Genomic DNA, 19,801 nt, shown 5'->3' with positions numbered 1-19,801 from the left:
ACAAACAAATCACCTCCATGTCACCTTGTTCCCTGCCATTTCACTGCCCTGCTCCCAATTCATCCCCCCCTCTCTCATATACCTCTCCACTCCATCTCTTCATCTCATCCTTGGCCTTCCCCTCCCCCTCTCCCCCTCCACCTCACTCACATACACTATCCTCATCAGTCTCTCACTTTCCATCGTCTCCACAAGGCCAAACCACCTCAGTGTGTTTCTCCTAACGCTTCCTATCACATCCACATCCACACCACTATGCTCCTTCACATCCTCATATGTCAGTCTCTCTCTCCATGTGACTCCACAGGCTCCTCTCAAATAACTAATTTCCACTGCTGTCACTCTTGACTTGTGTCCGTCCAACAACGTCCAGGCTTCACTTCCATACGTTAGAGTTGGTATAACAATACTGTCATGTAATAACTTTTTCACTTCCATGCCCACTTCCCTGTTTCTTATCACTGCCTTCAAGGAACCAGCAACCTTTCTTCCTTGTGGTACCCTTTCAAGCACTTCACCCTCCAAACTTCGTACTTATCACACTACCCAAGTAGTTAAATGTATTCACATTTTCCATTTCCTCATCATCCAACTGCACTGTTCATTCACTTGCTTCACCTCTCTTGAAGACCATAACTTTACTCTTCCCTACATTCACCTTTAGATTCCATTTCTTACACACTCTCCCAAACTTATCCACCTAGCCTTGCAACTCCCCTTCATCTTCACTTAACAACACAGTATCATCTGCAAACATCAGTACAGGAAGTTTCCAAACACTGCCCTCTCTCATTAGGGCCACTCCAATATCCACTTCCCTACCTTGTGTCTGTTTTATAGCCCCATCCATATACAGATTGAATAACCATGGAGACATGACACATCCCTGTTTCAACCCAACCTTCAAATAGAAAAACTCACTCAGTTCACTATCCACATGCACTACAGCCTTAGCATCGTCATACATACTCTTCACAGCATTCAGCAACTTCCCATCTACTCCATATATTCTTGTTACTTTCCACAGTCCTTGTCTATCCACCCTGTCATATGCTTTCCCCAAATCTGTGAAGGCTGCATACAACTTCATTCCCTTCTCTAGAAACTTTTCGACTAAAGATTTAAAAATGATTATCTGATCTACACAACCTCTTCCCTTCTTAAAGCTTTCCTGTTCTTCTCCAACTAATTCCTCTGTCAATAAGTATCCTACCATATAATTTTCCTGTTACAAATGCCCCTATGGTTACCACACACTTCTTTTTCCCCTTTCCTTTTGTACAAGGGAACAATTATACCTGACTTCCAATCCTCCGGGACTCTACCTTCCTCCTAGGCCAATCTGCACATCTTCCACATCCATTCTACTACTATCTCTCCTCCATGTTTCAACATTTCATCACACACACCATCAATTCCTGGGGTTTTCCCCATTTTGACTTTCTTCATTATAGATAAGGATCTTGCCTACATATTCAGTTTCAGTTTTAATAGTGTGCCTGGTAGATTATAGTAATAGGATTTTTTTTTTTTTTTTTTTTTTTTTCTCCAGATTCTGGTGACAGGTGTAGTGACCCTGACCAGTTCAATTGTGTCCATTGTTTACATCATCGGGTTACCATACTACTGGCACAAGTCACCAACCCTCACCTGCTTCCTCATTGTGCTGGGCCACTGGCTTCTGATCAACGTAGTCTTTCACTTTGTTATGGCTGCCATCACTGACCCTGGCACACCTCCTAAGGTGAGGAGTGTGTTGTCATGAAATTCTAGTGTGGAAAAGAGAGAAAGGTGCATACATGGCTTTTGTTTGTTTTTCCCATGCAGCAGTTTTTTTTTTTTTTTAAATAGAAGCTGAGGTAAGAATGACCTGTGTGACTAAGATTGGAAGTAGGTGCCCATATTTTTTCTTTACTTGACTTTAATTCCACATAATTATCCTTATAAATTCAGATTTTTCTCCAACATTAGAAATTGAAAAACTTATGTATTCAGTTTGTTAATTACACTAATATTTGTCTGTTCTCTGTCAGGGTACATTAATCAGTGAAGCTGTAAGTGTGTGCAAGAAGTGTATTGCCCCCAAACCTCCGCGCACACACCACTGCTCTGTTTGTAATCGTTGTGTGCTCAAAATGGACCATCACTGCCGTATCCTTTTGTTGCTTTTGGAATATGTGCTTGAAACTGTGATGAGTTATTGGCAGCTGGCAACAATCTGGAACAACATTTTGTATTACGTGAACAGTACTGTGATAACTTAATACCTGTCAGTTAATCCTAGAGTTCTTACAGGGTGAGCACAACAGTATTGCTTAGAACCATGTTGCTAGTGTATGCTACATGTTGGTGGGCTGTATTAGAGGATTATATGAGGATAAGGCTGCTCAGTGATCTTATTGTCATTTGTTTGGATGAGTTTCAATCTGTGTAATTATTATTCACTCAATGTAGTGTTGCTCGCGGGTGGCTGCCCTTTCCTCTCCTTCTTCCTTGCTCTTATGTCCTTCTTTCCTTCATTCTTTCCTCTTCCTTCTGTCTGTGGGAGTCTCTACACTGAGTGACAAACCAAATGGTTTCCTGTACACCAGGAAACCATTTACTGTACTACGCTGGGTGATAGCCATATAAAATGGCACCTGGTGGTTTAGTGGGTAATAAGGTGCTCTAATCAGATTGAGCTGGTGCAGGTTTATATCCAAGGGTGGTTGGGGTTTATTGCTTACGTAATGCCACTTGGATGAGTGAGGCTAGTCACTGTCATCTTAAATGTCAGGACCAACTAGCCTAGCCCCAGGCTCATACAGCAACACAGGGTTAGATGAAGGATGAAGGAACTATTTCTATAGTAGGTGCCCATCCATCACAAGTATTTATTGATCATAGTTGACCACTTCACACTGATGGTATAATTCTATTTTTTTTATAATTACAGTATTACGTTTTTCTCACAGTTCTGTTCAGCTTGTTGAGAGACAAGGGATTTAATCTCCGAGCCAGGCAACTATGGCCATATAGCCCTGCTAGGTTACAGGAGTGCGCTACCACTCCCGGCATGGCAGTCTCGGGCAAGGTTCGAACTCACAATCCCCCAATCACGACTCCGATGCTCTACCACTGAGCCACTGTGCCCCCTTGTTGAGAGACATGTCAGGCTGGAAGAGGTAGATATACACTGACCTTTTCATGACAAGGGGTCTCTCTTAAAATGAGTAAGGTTATGTAGGGGGGGGGGAGGAATCCCTGCTGGTTCATAGAGAATGTCATGAAGTATATTTGTATCAGTTTTAGGTCAGTACAGTATCTGCCTTGGTTTAGCTGCTAGTATACTACAGTTGTGAATATTTTTTTTTTTTTTGGGGGGAATGTGCCCTATAAATATACATTACTGTATGTTTCATTAAAAACCAATGTTATGGGTTGAATGTAGAAGAGGGGGGGAAAAAATGAAATTTTGTTTTAATGAGGCATTATTGTGTTACATCACAATCAAAAGCCGTGTCCTCTGTAGAGGTACATTGCAGTTTACTGGTCATTTTGGCTATTGTCAAGTGGATAAAGAAATGACAAGATTATCAGGGTGGAATATATTGTAGAGTAAGAGGGCGTGTATTAACTTTTCTGGCGTACTGTACAGTCACGCTTTGCTATACAATGAGATTATGTCAGTGAAAACCCATTGCATGGTTATATATATAGATAGATAGATACAGATTTACATGCAAGCATGTTGGAGCCTTTAAAAACGAAAATAAAAATGAAAAAAAATAGTGATGCCGATACAACATGGGTTTAATGAGGATAGGGAGGGGTCCTGTGACCATGAAACCTAAAATCTCAAAAAAACTTACCCTTTCAGACATATGCTCGACATTCTCGGTAGCTCCACACTTTCCAGACATGATTTTGAAGTCACAAGTTTTAGTATTTCACACACAAAAGTTATCGCTCCACTTAATATCACACACTGCATTACTTGTGTGTTACTAACTTGCACTGTTATATGACGATAGCAGTTGTGTTTCATCGGCCATGTATGTGCAAAACGGAACAAAAAGGAGATGATCACAGCGAGTGTAAACACTGGGCATCCATCTTGGCTCAAGCATCTGACTGTCAGTGCCTGCAGAAGGCACTGTGTACGCTCAGGATTGTTGTGTGGTCATCACAATTATTGTATAAGCAGTTTTCAATATCGTTATTTTAAAATCAGGGGTATAATATTTAGTTCATGATTCTATTGATTCATCACATTCTGAACAAATGTATAACAAGACCTGACAGTATTTTCTTTGATCCACATTAGACACAAATTCAGATTACCAGATGTAATTGTGGAGGAGTCTATCTATCTATCTATTGCCAGACGCCTCAATCCCGTTTGGGGTGGCCACAAACAAATCGCCTCCACGTCACCCTGTCCCCTGGCTTTTCACTGCCCTGCTCCCAACTGACACCCCCCTCTCTCATATACCTCTCCACCCCATCCCTCCATCTCATCCTTATCCTCCCCCTCCCTCTTCCCCCCTCCACCTCATTCACATACACTCTCTTCGTCAGTCTTTCACCCTCCATCCTCTCCACATGGCCAAACTACCTCAGTGTGTTCCTCATAACGCTTCCTATCACATCCACATCCACACCACAACGCTCCTTTATATCCTCATTCGTCAGCCTGTCTCTCCATGTGACTCCACAGGCTCCTCTTAAATAACTCATTTCCACTGCTGTCACTCTTGACTTGTGTCCTTCGAACAACGTCCAAGTTTCACTTCCATATGTTAAGTTGGTATCACAATACAGTAAAACCTCAATATAACGGACTTCAATAGACCGAAATTTGCTTTTATCGGACTTGAGGAGCTACCGGACTAAATTCCTATACATCAGAAAAAGTCTCATAAAGCCAGAAGCAGTCCGGACTGCCTGACCATTTCAGCTGTGTTCACCACAATAAGGTAAATAAAAGACATGTTTATCAGTGTACATTACAGTTTTTTTTATATATATTATACCATTTGATTAATGTAGTGAAGTTATAACACAGTATGCTACCGCAATGTTAGTCAAAACAGTTTAAAAACTGTTCATGTGATCCGGACTAATGTCTGATATATCAGAAAAAGTCTGAATTAGCAGGGGGAAGTCCGGATGTCGCTTTTATTGGAATTTCGCATTTTTCGGAATGGTTTGGGCCCCAATTAGTCCGTTATAGTGAGGTCTTACTGTACTGTCATGTAGTAACTTTTTAACTTCCATGCTCACTTCCCTGTTTCTTATCACTGCTTTCAAGGAACCAGCAACCTTTCTTCCCTGCTGTACCCTTTCAAGCACTTCACCTTCCAAACCTCCATCCATACTCATCACACTACCCAAGTCAAGACCAGAATAAAAGGTCTTTGTTGTGTGTACCAATATGTACATAATTTTGTTGTATCTCGTGTAAACATGACAGCTGATCCCACTGTACCCTCTTTCGGGTATAGGGACCCAAGGCTTGGCCATGGGTCCAGAACAGTTATGGTTAGGAGACACACCTTTTCTCCTGATAGTATTACATTAGGTGTTTGTAAAGCTTCCAGTCTCTTTCGGAGTTTTCTTACTAATTGAGTTGGTAGATCATGCCTCTTATTTTGAAGTTTTCTTATACACCAAGCCCTCGCTTTTTGACAGATCATTATTCGACAGTTAGTTGTTTTGACATTTATAAATCTATACCTTTTTTCATTGTTCGACATGGTTATCCCCCACCATTTTGGCAATTCAATCCGCATGCCACCAGATGGACCGGCTGAACTGCCTCAGTCTCCTGCACTCTGCCCTGATAATTGGTTGCCTCTTCATCCGTCTGCGTTTCTTTTTGACCAGGTGGCATAGTACCGCACCACTATGGCTTCACCCAAGCAAGACCCCTAATTATTACCCCTGTCAAGTGCAGTCATGTGCACACCAACCTGAGTGAGTGTTTCATCATCGCATGGTCAGGTGACGATTGTCTCTATCTATCTATCTATAGCCCAACGCCCTAATCCCGCAAAGGGTGGCCACAGACAAAACACCACCAAGTCGCTCTGTCACCCACCATTTGACTGCCCTTCCCCCAACTCACTCCCCCCTCCCTCATATACCTTTCAACTCCATCCCTCCACCTTAACCCCGGCCTTCCCCTCCCTCTCCCTCCCTCCACTTCACCTACATACACCTTCTTAATCAGTCTTTCATTCTCCATTCTCTCCACATGTCCAAACCACCTCAGTGTATTTCTCCTAATTTTCTCAGCTACATTCACATCCACCCCACAATGTTCCTTCACCTCTTAATTTGTCAACCTGTCCCTCCATGTCACTCCACATGCTTCTCACAAGTAACTCATTTCCACTGCTCTCAGTCTTGACTTGTTCCCCACAAGCAAGGTCCATGCCTCGCTTCCATACGTCTGGGTAGGGATCACAATACAGTACTATCATGCAGTGACTTCATAACTTCCATACGCACCTCCCTTTTTCTCATCACTGCTTTCAATGAACCAACAACCTTCCTTCCCTGCTGTACCCTTTCAAGCACTTCATTTCCAAAAGTTCCATCCTTACTCATCACACTACCCAAGTACTTTCAGTGCACCCACATTCTCCATATCCTCACCATCCAACCTCACTGTGCATTCTGGGACTTCATTCCTCTCAAACACTATAACTTTACTCTTGTTTACATTCACTTTCAGATTCCTCTTCCTACACTCTGTCCCAGATTCATCCACCAAACCTTGCAACTCCCATTCATCTTCACTCAACAATACTGTATCATCAGCAAACAGCAACACCGGAATCTTCCACATCTCACCTTCATTCATTAGAGCCACCCCCACATCCATTGCCTTACCTTGCACCACCTTTACAACCCCATCCATGTATATGTTAAATAGCCATGGAGACATCACACATCCCTGTTTCAGTCCCACATTTAGATCAAAGAACTCACTCAACAATTTCCCCTCCACTTCATATATTCTTAATACCTGCCACATACCTTGCTTATCTATTCTGTCATAAGCTTTCTCCAGGTCCATGAAGGCAGCATACACTTTCTTTTCCTTCTCTAGATACTTCTCCACTAAACATCTTAGAACAAATATCTGATCTACACACCCATTTCCCCTTCCTAAATCCCCCTTGTTCTTCTCCAACTAGCTCCTCAGTTATATGCCTAACCCTATCAGTGAGTATTCTACCATATATTTTTCCAGTCACCTTAAGAAGGCAAATACCCCTTCTCACTCCCTTTTTCCTTGTATAAAGGAACAATTATACCTGATTTCCAGTCCTCTGGAACTCTTCCCTCTTCCCAAGCCAATCTACACAACTTCCATATCCACTCCACAACAGTCTCACCCCCATACCTCAGCATTTCACCACACACTTTATCAATTCCTCAGGCCTTTCCCATCTTGATCTTCTTCATTGCTTCCACCACTTCCGTCCTACTGATCTCTTCCTTCCACCTCTCATCTCTTCTCCCAGCCAATCCCCAGCCACTTATACTCACACTGCTTTCACTGTCTACATTCAACAAATCCTCAAAATGCTCCTCCCATCTCCTCAATTTCTCTTTCTTCTTCACCAACAATCTGTTATTCCCATCTTTCACTCCCAGACTATTTCCCCTTTCACACTGTCTTACTTTCATTACCTCCTTCCAAAACAATTTCTTACTCCCCCTTCATTTTACACCCAGGTTCCTCCCAAACTCTTCATCCACTTTCTTCTTACTCTCCTTCACCAGTGTCTTCACCTCCCTTCTCCTGCTCACATATACCTCTCTCTTCTCTCTCTCATCTTCTCCCCTACCTCTACTTGCTAGCCATTCACTATATGCCTTCTTCTTTTGCTCCACAGCCCGTTTCACCTCATCATTCCACCATGCTGTCCCTTGCACACCCTTGCATCTCCTCCTCACTCCACAAACCACCTCACATGCTGCACCTATCTCTTCCGTGAATATCATACATACCTCTTCCACCCCTTCCATCTGCTCTAACTCATACCTTCTCAATCTTTCTTCCACTATGCTTTTATACTCTGCCATTTTCTCACACTCTTTCAACTTCTCCACTCATCTCACAGGGGCTGTTTCCTCCTGTCTTCCTCTTTGTCTCTTCACCCATTTTCTTTGCAGCCTTACCTTGGCCATCACTAAGTGATGGTCCGAGATTCCGTTCCCCCACCCTCTCCACACTCTTGCATCCAACACTTGTCTTCTCATTCACTCATCCACACACATGTAATCTATCATTGCCTTTCGTTCAACAAGTTCACCGTCCATCCTCCTCATGACTCTCCATTTATACCTGTGGATTATCTTATGCAGTAAGAAGGTGTTGGCTATTGCCAACCCCTTACCAGCACAGATGTCCACCAAAGCACTACCATTCCCATCTACTTCAGCTGGCACACCCCACTGGCCAACCACTCCATCCACTCCTACATTCCCAACTTTGCCATTCATGTCTCCAACCCAAAACACTCTCTCGCTCCTCTCAAACGATTGTGCCAATGATTAACAAACACACTTCACGCATGATACTAATTTGGTGCCCGTTTTGCGTAATGAACATCTTAGTTTGCACTAGGTTAGGTAGGTTATAATTATTGGGGGGTCCTGGGGGCAAAGCCCCCCCAGTTAGGTTTCATTGCTTCCAGTTAGGCTTCCACTGCTGTTTATGGTTTTAAATTGTATATACTGTATATACATTTGGGTTTGTTTGGTGTGGTGACGTCATGTCAAGTCAGTGGGATCGGCAGCAAACACACTATCAAAGATGTTCAGACAGCTTTCTGTAATATCGCTAAGTAGGTATATTACACGTTTTCCAATATTTTGTTGGTCGAAAATCAATTGTCAATCATGTGAAATGTATATAGTACTAAAATAATTTTCCTTGAGAACATAGGTGTATAAGAAAAAAACTCAAATCCCTGTGTCACTTTCGTTCATATTGACTGGTATTTTTTCCATCTTTATTGAATATTTTTTGAATGATGAAGGTGGTCAGGAACCTAAACCCCCTATTTCTTAACAATCATCTGAGAAAAATAAGTTCGTTTTTCAACCAATTCATTATTCAACTGCTTTTTATGGAACACATCCCTGTCAAATAGTGGGGGAGAGGTGTACAGTTAGTCTTCACTTAAAGGCTAGGATGTGTGTAAACTTAATGCTACGTTAGTTGAAATAACTTTAAATGAGATATGGCATTGGTTCATGGCTGAGGAAGGAAAAAAAAAAAATGCTAATACCTGTATTTGACTTCGAAAACAACTTTATAATGAATCCGAGCAACTTTAAGTGAAGAATAAGTATTAATTCATTTGTGTCTTAATAATGAAATAGCTTTAAATGATTATTAACTGTATATGCCCTCTGGATTATACATTTATGAGGCAGTCCTTAACTAGCACCCCAGCCTGGCTCAACAACTGTGTGGGTCACTACAACCACCGGTACTTCTACCTCTACATGGCCTACATGACCCTTGGCACCATCTTCATCATGTCCCTGGGCTTTGAGATCGCATACAAGGAACTTTGGCTTGGAGGTGAGAGTGGAGTTGGATTGAATGAGGTGCTGAGCTTCTCCATGAGTGGTGGGCAGGAGGAGGAAGAGGAGGAGGAGCACCTGGAAGGTTACCCAGTTAAGGTCAATGGAACACACATGATGCCCATCGTGAGTTGTGGTGATGTTGTTTTGTTGTTGGGGAAGATTCAAACATTACTGTGTATGTCAAAGAAGGTGGGGGTGCCCACCATCCACTCAGTGTTGAGCTGCCTTTGGATGACTTTGCACTGAGTTAGAAGCCAAACAGTTCCCTGTAAACCGGGAAACCATTTACAATATATACTGCTTTAGGTGGTAATCATGTAACTAAATGATGTCTGGTGTTTTAGTAAGTTAAGGCACTCAGACTGGAATGAACATGTAAGGGTTTATGTCTGAGGGATGGTTGTAGTTTATTGCTCATGTAATGCCACGCAGGTGAGAGAGGCAGGCCACTCTTGCCTTAAATTCAGCTTATTCCTGGGCTGCTACATTCCTGATGGTGGAAAAACAATATTGGATGATGAATGAACATGAATGAATAGTAAGAAAGAGAGAGTCGGTTTAGTTATTTGGGTCTTTAGCTAGATGATGTAATTACTACATACTGCACAATCCCTTCCTGCATAGCAAAAATGCCAATGAAAATTAAGTAAGAGGAACAAAGACTGTAGCTATCATTGTAAGCACAATGTACTTTTATGAAGAGAAAAACATCATGTGCAGAGCAGGACCCAAATTTATTCATTGCATCATTGTGCTGTTCAGTCGCTGTTTATACCGGGAAGGCGGTGGCTTAGTCGGTAGAGAGGTGGCCTGCTGTCCTGCTGGACCCAGATGCAAATCCCAGCTGGGGCAGGGAACAGTTTAAAGATTTGAATTTCATGTACAGTAAAGCAGACTTTACAGATCTACAAGAAGACCTGCCGACATCATAAAAATACCCCCGCTGATACCAATACACCAGTCTTGTATGAGACAGCCCTAGCATGTATTCAATATGGACAGTGGGTGTTAGTGCCGAAGTGGTGACATATAGAGGTGTATGATATGTAGGAGGACTACTGGGCCTTGGGAGCAGGGTGTGAAGCCTATGCCCAGAGTCGAGCAAAAAAAAAAAAAAAAAAAAAAAAAAAAAAAAAAAAAAAAATAACCTAGCCAGACCACAAGTAGACTAAATTGTATTATTTTAAGCATTAGTCCTCATGCGTTTGTTTTGAAAACAAATCTCTCGTGAAAAAACTTAAACACGGGACTATCTTGTGGTGCACATGCGTGAAGGGAGTGAGCAAGATGTTGAATACCAGTATTTACTCAACATTAAATTTCTGCCCACATAGAGACTGAATGAGTCAAGATACCCACAAGGCATATTTTACAGTCTGAACAAACTGTGTATTAAGAACCTAATTTGCACTAAATGTAACAGAAATTAAATAATATAGGACCACTGAAACGGCGTGTTCCCATCAAATGCCATCAGTGATAATTTCTGTTTATGATAAATACAAACAATTCATGCTACATTATGAGTATATATACGTGTTCTATTTGTATTACATTATTTATAATACGTATATGACATTATTATGATCCACAGCTTCACACAACAGTAGATATTTAACAAAGAAAAATTTGCTTTTTAAACAGTGCTTGGAATGTTTTTGTCCAAATGGTAGTGCCATCTACCACAACACTAGCTTTGAAAGCACCCCATTGCATCTTTAAACTGGGGTATGTCTGTTCAGTCATATCAGCCAGTCACAGGTGACTTTGGAGAAAGGGCAGGGCTTTGATGCCAAGATAAAATTAGTCCAGTGTTGTGCACTGAGTGCCTGCTTAATATTTTGGGCTCATATAGGTCACACTTTGCTGAATAATATTGATTGGTGTTAGCTGGAATAGAATACTGTACTAGATTTGTCCCTATCATGAGAGAGTTAATGATGACACTACTGACACTCCCAGGCACTATGACTTCTATCTATCTGTCTATAGCCTGATGCCATAATCCTGTAAGGGGTGGCTGTTTGTCTCTGAGTTACGAGGAGGGGCACTAACCCTCCACCAACCCACTTGTTGACACATAGGGAATGTGTGGGTTGATTATATGATTATCACCCAGTGTTGTAAATGGTGTCCTGGTTTACAGGAAACCATTATACTTGTCACTTAATGTAAAGCCACCTGAAAAGGAAAGAAAAGTAATAAAAAGTGACAGGAAAGATGGGAGAAATAGGAAGAGCGGAGGGCAGACACAGAAAAAGAATGAAAAAGGTGTAGGAAGAAGTAGGCAGCACAACATCAAGTGAGTGGATGATGGTCACCTCCACCTACCCCTTAAACTATGACTTGGTGTTAGTGAATATAATTACCTGGAGTTAACTGGAGTAGAATAGTTTAGTCAGCATATTTTCATCTGACAGATTGAGGCCACTCCCACAATTTAAAGACTTGTGTGCATGAATTTAAGTGAGCCTTAGTTAAGACATAAGAATGAATCTCTTGGTCAGTACAATAATCAGATCAGCTCTTCAATCAGACTCCCTGTAGCCATCAACTGAGGTGAAGGGGATTAAGAATCTCTGTCAGGTTGGGTTAAATACACTGTTGAGAAGATGCTGTGATAAGACTGTTAACTCTTACTGTTTGATTATGTTTTTTCTGATTTATTCTTTCTGTCTTCAAAAGTTTATTCACCATAGGAGAGTCCCATATAGTGAAAGGGTTGAAGGAAGGTACTCACTCCTCCAGTCTGAAAAGTCTCACGAGCTGAATAAAATCATCAGACACTAGCAAGAATGAAATGAAAAATACATCATCGAGTTCAAGGGATTAATGTGGCACACCCTTGCAGTATGATGGGACAGTGGGCACGCCAGTCCTGCTAGAGAGTCCTGAAGAGGAGGCAGAGAGGGAGCGTCGCAACTATTGGTACCGCTTTACCATTATGTACGCCACCATGCTCACTACAGGTCAGTCAGTAAACTGCACAGGAATACCAATCCCATTTTGCCCCTTTATAGGTGTAGGGACACAAGGCTAGGCTACCATACTCCACTACATTTAAGTGTACATAATTAGCTAACTTCCCTTAAAGGCATTACATAATAAAATAAATTGCCAGTGATTTCCTTGGGACAGAATGTGTGCAGAGCTGTCACTCTGAGTGGGGTGTTCTAACTGCTAGACCACCAGTTGGACGTGCCATTTATTTTACTGAGCCTGGTGTTATTTATTTATTTTCATTTCACTGTATTTTATTTTTTCAATATAGACTTTCTGGAGGGAGGGGTGTTGGAGGGGCCCTTCAGTACAATAGCTTTTTTATAATACAGTTTTAATAGGTATTTACAAAAAAAAGAAATAAATAAATAATATTCAGCTTAGAAAGGTTCTCAAATATTGAAGAGGTTAATGAAGACAAGTTTGAAAAATCTGACAGCAATAAAATGTTTGGAGACAGCAAGAATAAAATAAAAACTACAAAACTACATCATTGTAGTAAGGAAATTAATGACTTATTAGTCTTACCTAACCCACATTTTGAGATCCAGGTAAAATTTTTGTTGAACCCCTTAGTTTAATGTACCTGTACTGTACATTCATTTTGTAAATGTGTGTTGTGTTATAACTGGGCTCAGTAATATCATAATCTTAATCTTAAACCTGTTTTTCACATTTCCATGAAGGTGGGTAGGAATCAGAAACTGTGGGCTGGCAGGAGTAGGTATCAGTAGTGTTCAGAGAAATACATTAGACTACATAGTTACTGCATATACTGTACAGTACTCAAGTCTTACATCATGACAGCTTTCAGCATTATCATACGGGTTGTACATGGTGTCCACAGAGTCCTGCTGGATTTACAGAAATTTATTGCATATAGACAGCTTAATGTATAGGGGTGCAGTTTTTCCCATATGAAAGGGTACTGGTAACTCTTGAACTTAGTGATTACTCTTTCGTATGGAAAAAAGTGGATCTCAGTATGTTTAAGCTGTTTGCATGTAATAAGTTTTTGTAAATTCAGTAGGACTTTGTGGACATTCATTACAACATTCACAACAGGGTAACTTCATTACTGAAATATTTCCAGTTTAGGTCTTGTGTTTATTAAATTCTTGCTTTTAAAAATTTTTTGTCAGGTATAATGTTTGTGGTTTTTTTCAGTGTTCCTACTTTTTGTGATGTAATATTCAAGTTTATTATGTTGCAAAATACATTAGAATAGAGACAGCATACACTTTTCATATCACCATGTGTTTAAGTCTTAGCATAAGTCTTATTATCTCATTTGTTCTCTGTAGATTTTGCTTCATTTGTTTAGGTCTTATTATCTCATTTGTTCTCTGTAGGTTTTGCTTCATTTGTTTTTCTTTGGTAAACATTCCTGTAGTATGTGGATGTGTGACACTATATTAACTGCCTGTACTCCTCTCTGAACTCCTGTGTCAAAGGAAGAGTGCTAGACGCTGTTTTCTATAGTGTTTCCAGTACAGTAGCTAGATAAGTACATTCATAAGGAGAGAGAGAGAGAGAGAATCTTTGCAATTCTTGCAGATAAATAGAGTGAAGTGTTCCACCTGTAACTCCTGTACCCACTGTACCCCCAGGTGTCTTCTTCTCACTGGGTGGACTGTCGGTGTGGCATGGCCGCCTTGTTAGTCGAGGGGAGACCAGCATCGAGGCTCACATCAACAAGAAGGAAACTGACAGACTGGCTAAGATCAACCAGGTGTGACAAGAATGAGTTGGTTCTTTAGTTTGCATTACCTCATTCTGTTTTCAATATTGTCCTAGTTATTTATCTTGCCTGTGAAGTGGAGTCAGGATTCTGAAGGGTTGAGTGTTGCTTGAATGAGTGTGGTCCATATCATCAGGTATGCTGTTGACTGTTTCTCACTCTGTCATGGGTTCTTTTTCCATATTTTGTGGACCCTGCCTCATCCCATCTGTTTTGAAAACAAGAGGTTGGATGATGGTTATTTGGCATTTTAATTGTCTAAGGGATATTCCAGCTTGTTTCTTTCATGTTTGCTGTACTGGACACTGCTAATGACTAGCTGTTTCACATGGCAGATAATTTTCATTCATCTTCATTTACTTTATTCTTTAACATATAATAAGGTATAATTTGTCTGTATAGGAGGAGGTTGGAGGTGTGTGTGTGATTGGTTTTAATGTGAGGTGTTGGAGTGTGAAGTATGACAGTATAGTGTGTATTGTAACTGTAATGTGATCATGTGTATCAGGAACAACACTGTGAGTGGTATGCCAGTGTGAGGTATATGTGTGCACTGTGATAGTTTTTTTCTGCTGCACAGTAATTAACATCTTATAAATACAATAAAAGTCCTCTCATTCGACATCTTCGGGACCAAGCAGGTGCCGAAAGAGCAGAAACTGCTGGATGACTGGGAAAGCCTGCCAAAAGGTTTTTAGCAATCATGTTGGTCACCTCAGTGCAATCACAGTTTCTAGCAAGTATTATTGGTCAGCCCTAAGCACTAAATTGGCTTTCTGTTTCTTAAGGTCAAATAATAGAGAAGAGCTCACACCAAAATCTTCCATTATCATCTTCTTAGGAACACCTGCCTCAATTTTTTTCACTAATTCAATCTTTTTGATGGTAGTCAGCACCTTATGGGTGCATCTTTTCACAGCACCAGTAGGCTTTTCACTATTATAGACCATAGCACAACACAAGAAAGAGAGGATGACTGTAAAATAGCACGACAAAGTTTCCAAACTTTCGAAAGGCCCCGCTCACAAACCCAGACACTCATGAGTCATGATGGTTGACAGTGCATGCAGTGTTGGCAAGCAGAAATCTTCAAAAGCATCAAGCTTAACTTTAAAATACGCTAAGCTATAGATGAATTGTTCAAACTTTTACGTTAAATTGGACTTCAGAACGCGCTAGATATATTAGAAAATCTGAGATTTATTGACGCCAAATTATTATGAGAAGTTTTAGATCTAGCGCCAAATTGGCAACTATGGGCGCACAGCGTGGGTACCAGTATGGGTACCAGCAGTGAGCCAGTGACCTCATCGCAGTTGCCAATCAGCTCAACTTATGTGCCGGAAGAGCAGAGAACTTCTGTAGTGGGATTCTTTATGAAAACCACCGAAAGACTGGAAATACCATAAGACCAGATGCTGAATGAGAGGACTTTTACTATAGTTTCATCAAGTAATGCCCTGTTCTGTTAGGCCCTTTGTCTGGTTTTGTAAGTAGCAGGTATCCTACTGCCATCATTAGATTTGTTATACTGTACATTATTTATACTGTACAGTACTTAGGGGACAAATAATTTGTATGCTTAAATTTTTTTCTCTCTCTCTCTCTCTCTCTCTCTCTCTCTCTCTCTACCATCAAAATATACAGTACAGTATTTATCCTTGTAAAATGACTCTTTACCATCCTGATCGTGAATTTGGTTAATAAAATTATTACTAAAGTTAAGTGCTTTTTTTTTTTTTTTTTTTTTTTTTTTTTAAGGTAAATACAGCTTAAAGAGTGAGTTTACAGTATTTAACATTTTACTTAATTTATGTTTGAAAGTACAGTATGCAGCTTTTATGAAATACTACTTAGGCAAACTTTGGCTGTTTAAATAACATTAAATATTGTGTAATAAGTCAGTACATATCACAAGATCACTCACTCTGAAGTTACAGTAATAAATTGTGTATGAACCCTCAGCCTTTTCTCCTCTCCAGGTTTATAAAAATCCGTATAACTTTGGCATATTGGAAAACTGGAAGATATTTCTTGGATTGGTACATGGTAGGTAAGTCAGTTTGGTATATGTGTCTGTATTTTTATGCTTTAAAGTAGAATTGTTTATTATTTTCAGTGTGTTGTGTTCACTTTTATTAAATAACCAACAGTCCCATATTACCTCACCCCCTATGAGGAGGTTCAGGATCCCAAGGCAAGGCCTTTATACTCCTGTATTTTTGAAAGTAGGTAACCAGCATACTCATCAACTGTTTGGCTGCAGTGAATTTTATGAGCAATTTGTTTGTGGTAAATTGAAATATCATAGGAACTTCTTGAGTCCCAGGAGAAAATGTCAAGTGTTGCTTTTTATATTTCTGGTGCCCTAGGTTTCTCAAAGTTTAGTAAAGGCATCCAAAATGAACTGAAATATAATGCAAAGTATCAGTACACAGACAAAGGGTGACATATTAAATATCCTGCACCTCTCTCCAGGGGTCTGCGTCACCTGCTGTTCCCATCACCGCATCTCCCAGATGGCAATGGACTGACCTGGCCCAATGCTCTTATTACTGCCACATCGCATGACAAGGCTGCATGATGCTTCATATGAGGTCCAGTAACTTTAATGTTATGAGTCCTCTTGTCTTTCACACCATCCCTCTTTGTTGTTGTTGATCAACCTCAGTCTGGTTGAGCAAACCCATCATCTGCAGGCAAGCAACCACCCCTACATGGCTGTCCCCTGCAGTGAACCAATGTTACCTTGTGGCTGACAGCACAGGCAGGTGCTGGAAGTATGGTGGAGGTTTGGTTGGATGCGGCATTTGTGGCACTCTACACAGTTAGCAGGGACACCATAGCAGGCTCCATGCCAACACATTATAAGGTTACCACCGAGTTCTGTAAATGGTTTTCATGGTTTACAGGAAACCATTAGGCTAGTTATTCATTGTACAGCCACCTGAAATGGAAAGAAGGGTAATAAAAATGGCAGGATGGAAAGAGAATAATGGGAAGAAAAAAGGGCAGACAAAGAGATAAAATGAAAAAGGTGAAGAAATAAGTGGGCAGCAAATACAAGAGCATGTATGATGGTCACCACCATCCCTCTGAGTATAGATGCGTAATGAAATTGTCAGATGGTAGCCACAATAAAACAAAAAATGATGTTTGCATGCTGAAGGGGCCAGTTGTAAGTAATACTTAATTCCATACAGTAATGTGCTGTAACCCCATTTCAGTAATACACTTGTTCATATTACTTTCAGGCATTCATGATCCTGCCAACAAAGAGGTTATAGTAGAAATGTCATGTGGCATACAGCTACCTGACCAGAACTGTGATGTGGCATATATCTACCACACCACTTGACATTTTAGTAACATGGTCCCACGACCACTGGCTGTAATTTCCATCAACCAAAGATTTTCATTAGTTTCATTTTCAGTGGTGGTTCCTGAAAGTGTCACTTTGCCATCAAAAGTATATATTTAATGACAGCCATGGAAATGAGAGAGAGCTGGCTACCATGGCAGAAAAAAAAAAAAAAAAAATGCACTTTTGCAGTTTGCATTATACCTTGATCCCTAAATTTTTAGGTGATGTAAAGCTAGTCCAAATCTCAATCAAATACTGTAGTTGGAATGTAGTAAGAATAAAATAGTTTACATTTTCTTTATCTGAAAGCTGCCCTCAGAAGCCAACACACCAGGAACTACCCTGAATGAGAGAAGATATTATTATAAACCCATTTTAATACATCTCTGGCAAGTAGTGATTTGTAGCTGCATGAACAAATTACTAGTACAAATTTGAACTCTGGCAAAATATGTTAAACAAAATGTAATTGCAACATTGTTTAATATAAGTGCAGGACACTAGCTTGTACTTAGTAGGAATTATTAAACTTATCTTTACAACTGAATTCTTTCATTTTACATAACGTACAGTATATATCAGTACATAGGTAAGAACATGGAATGACTGATGTGGCTATCCTATGCATTCAATAAATTTATAAAAGATAATGTACTGCAAATGCACATTATACAGTGCTGCTTTTTCTTTTTCTTTTTTTTCTATCTATCTATCTATTGCCAGACGCCTCAATCCCGTTTGGGGTGGCCACAAACAAATCGCCTCCAAGTTGCACTGTCCCCTGCCATTTCACTGCCCTGCTCCCAACTCACACCCCCCTCTCTCATATACCTCTCCACCCCATCCCTCCATCTCATCCTCGGCCTCCCCCTCCCTCTTCCCCCCTCCACCTCACTCGCATACACTCTCTTCGTCAGTCTTTCACCCTCCATCCTCTCCACATGGCCAAACCACCTCAGTGTGTTCCTCATAACGCTTCCTATCACATCCACATCCACACCACAACGCACCTTTATATCCTCATTCGTCAGCCTGTCTCTCCATGTGACTCCACAGGCTCCTCTTAAATACCTCATTTCCACTGCTTTCACTCTTGACTTGTGTCCTTCCAACAACGTCCAAGCTTCACTTCCGTACGTTAGAGTTGGTATCACAATACTGTCGTGTAGTAACTTTTTCACTTCCATGCTCACTTCCCTGTTTCTTATCACTGCTTTCAAAGAACCAGCAACCTTTCTTCCCTGCTGTACCCTTTCAAGCACTTCACCCTCCAAACTTCCATCCTTACTCATCACACTCCCCAAGTACTTAAATGTACTCACATTTTCCAATTCCTCACCATGATGTTAGTTCCTTGGTAAATTACACAGATATAGTCACTTAAGACAGGACCACTTAATCACCACAACAGTGGCTGAGTGGTCACTGTCACTATGAAAGTACCAGCCTAATAGCACCACAGTTCAAACACTGGTGTGGGCAGCTGGTGTCACTCAACTCAGGTGTTCATCCACCCTTGTGGGTTGTAGGTAAAATGACTACCTGAAATAACATTTATGGGGGGCAACTGTGGTAACCAAGATAATGACATGGCCTTGTATCCCAAGACAGAGTGAAAATCTACCACAGGCTCAAAGGCCTAAGTTTTGGGGCTGAGCATCGCAGATAATCATCGCATGCTGTCTGCCTCCGCTTTACCTTATGAAGGTGATTTGTTAGTTCCTGCAATTTTCAACACCAAATGTATGGAAAAAGTTGTTACATTGTCAAATATCCCTGACATATAATGAGGACCAACTGTACAAAAGTTCAGCTGAGGGTAACCTGAGATGGAATGAGCATCAAAGCCTGCCTAATGGCATACAGTCACTCTTTAGCAGGGTCAGAAGGGTCCCTAGTGCCTCTTCCTTGCAAATATATTTCTGTATGTGGCATATTAATCTTGTATGCTAGTAAACTATGTTGGTACTAAGAAGACATAAATAACATGCAAAATAATATAGATATTAAAAAGACAAAAATATTTAATGTAATACAAAGGTGTTCCATACAAATCATACTGTTGTAGAAGAGGTGTTTCGAAGCCCCCTGAACTTAAA

At 40.7% G+C, this 19,801-nt stretch overlaps 1 protein-coding gene across 1 annotated transcript in view; it reads left to right on the top strand.

Moving 5' to 3' along the window:
* Nucleotides 1-18,488, top strand: part of LOC145402276 (palmitoyltransferase ZDHHC16) — a 29,311-nt gene extending 10,823 nt beyond the window's left edge. Inside the window, exons 4-10 of the mRNA XM_080274404.1 lie at nucleotides 1,553-1,744; nucleotides 2,034-2,151; nucleotides 9,461-9,720; nucleotides 12,449-12,566; nucleotides 14,208-14,329; nucleotides 16,321-16,391; nucleotides 16,817-18,488. Coding sequence (XP_080130530.1) covers nucleotides 1,553-1,744; nucleotides 2,034-2,151; nucleotides 9,461-9,720; nucleotides 12,449-12,566; nucleotides 14,208-14,329; nucleotides 16,321-16,391; nucleotides 16,817-16,922 — 987 coding nt within the window. The 3' untranslated portion in view covers nucleotides 16,923-18,488. The remainder of the gene's footprint in view (nucleotides 1-1,552; nucleotides 1,745-2,033; nucleotides 2,152-9,460; nucleotides 9,721-12,448; nucleotides 12,567-14,207; nucleotides 14,330-16,320; nucleotides 16,392-16,816) is intronic.
* Nucleotides 18,489-19,801: the final 1,313 nt, after the last annotated feature.

The sequence above is a fragment of the Coenobita brevimanus genome, chromosome 57, assembly GCF_032717465.1.
Source record: "Coenobita brevimanus isolate Jiangsu-jjx chromosome 57, ASM3271746v2, whole genome shotgun sequence".
Lineage (NCBI taxonomy): Eukaryota > Metazoa > Arthropoda > Malacostraca > Decapoda > Coenobitidae > Coenobita > Coenobita brevimanus.
Note: the sequence above shows the minus strand (reverse complement) of the source record. Positions and strands in the feature narration are given on the sequence as shown.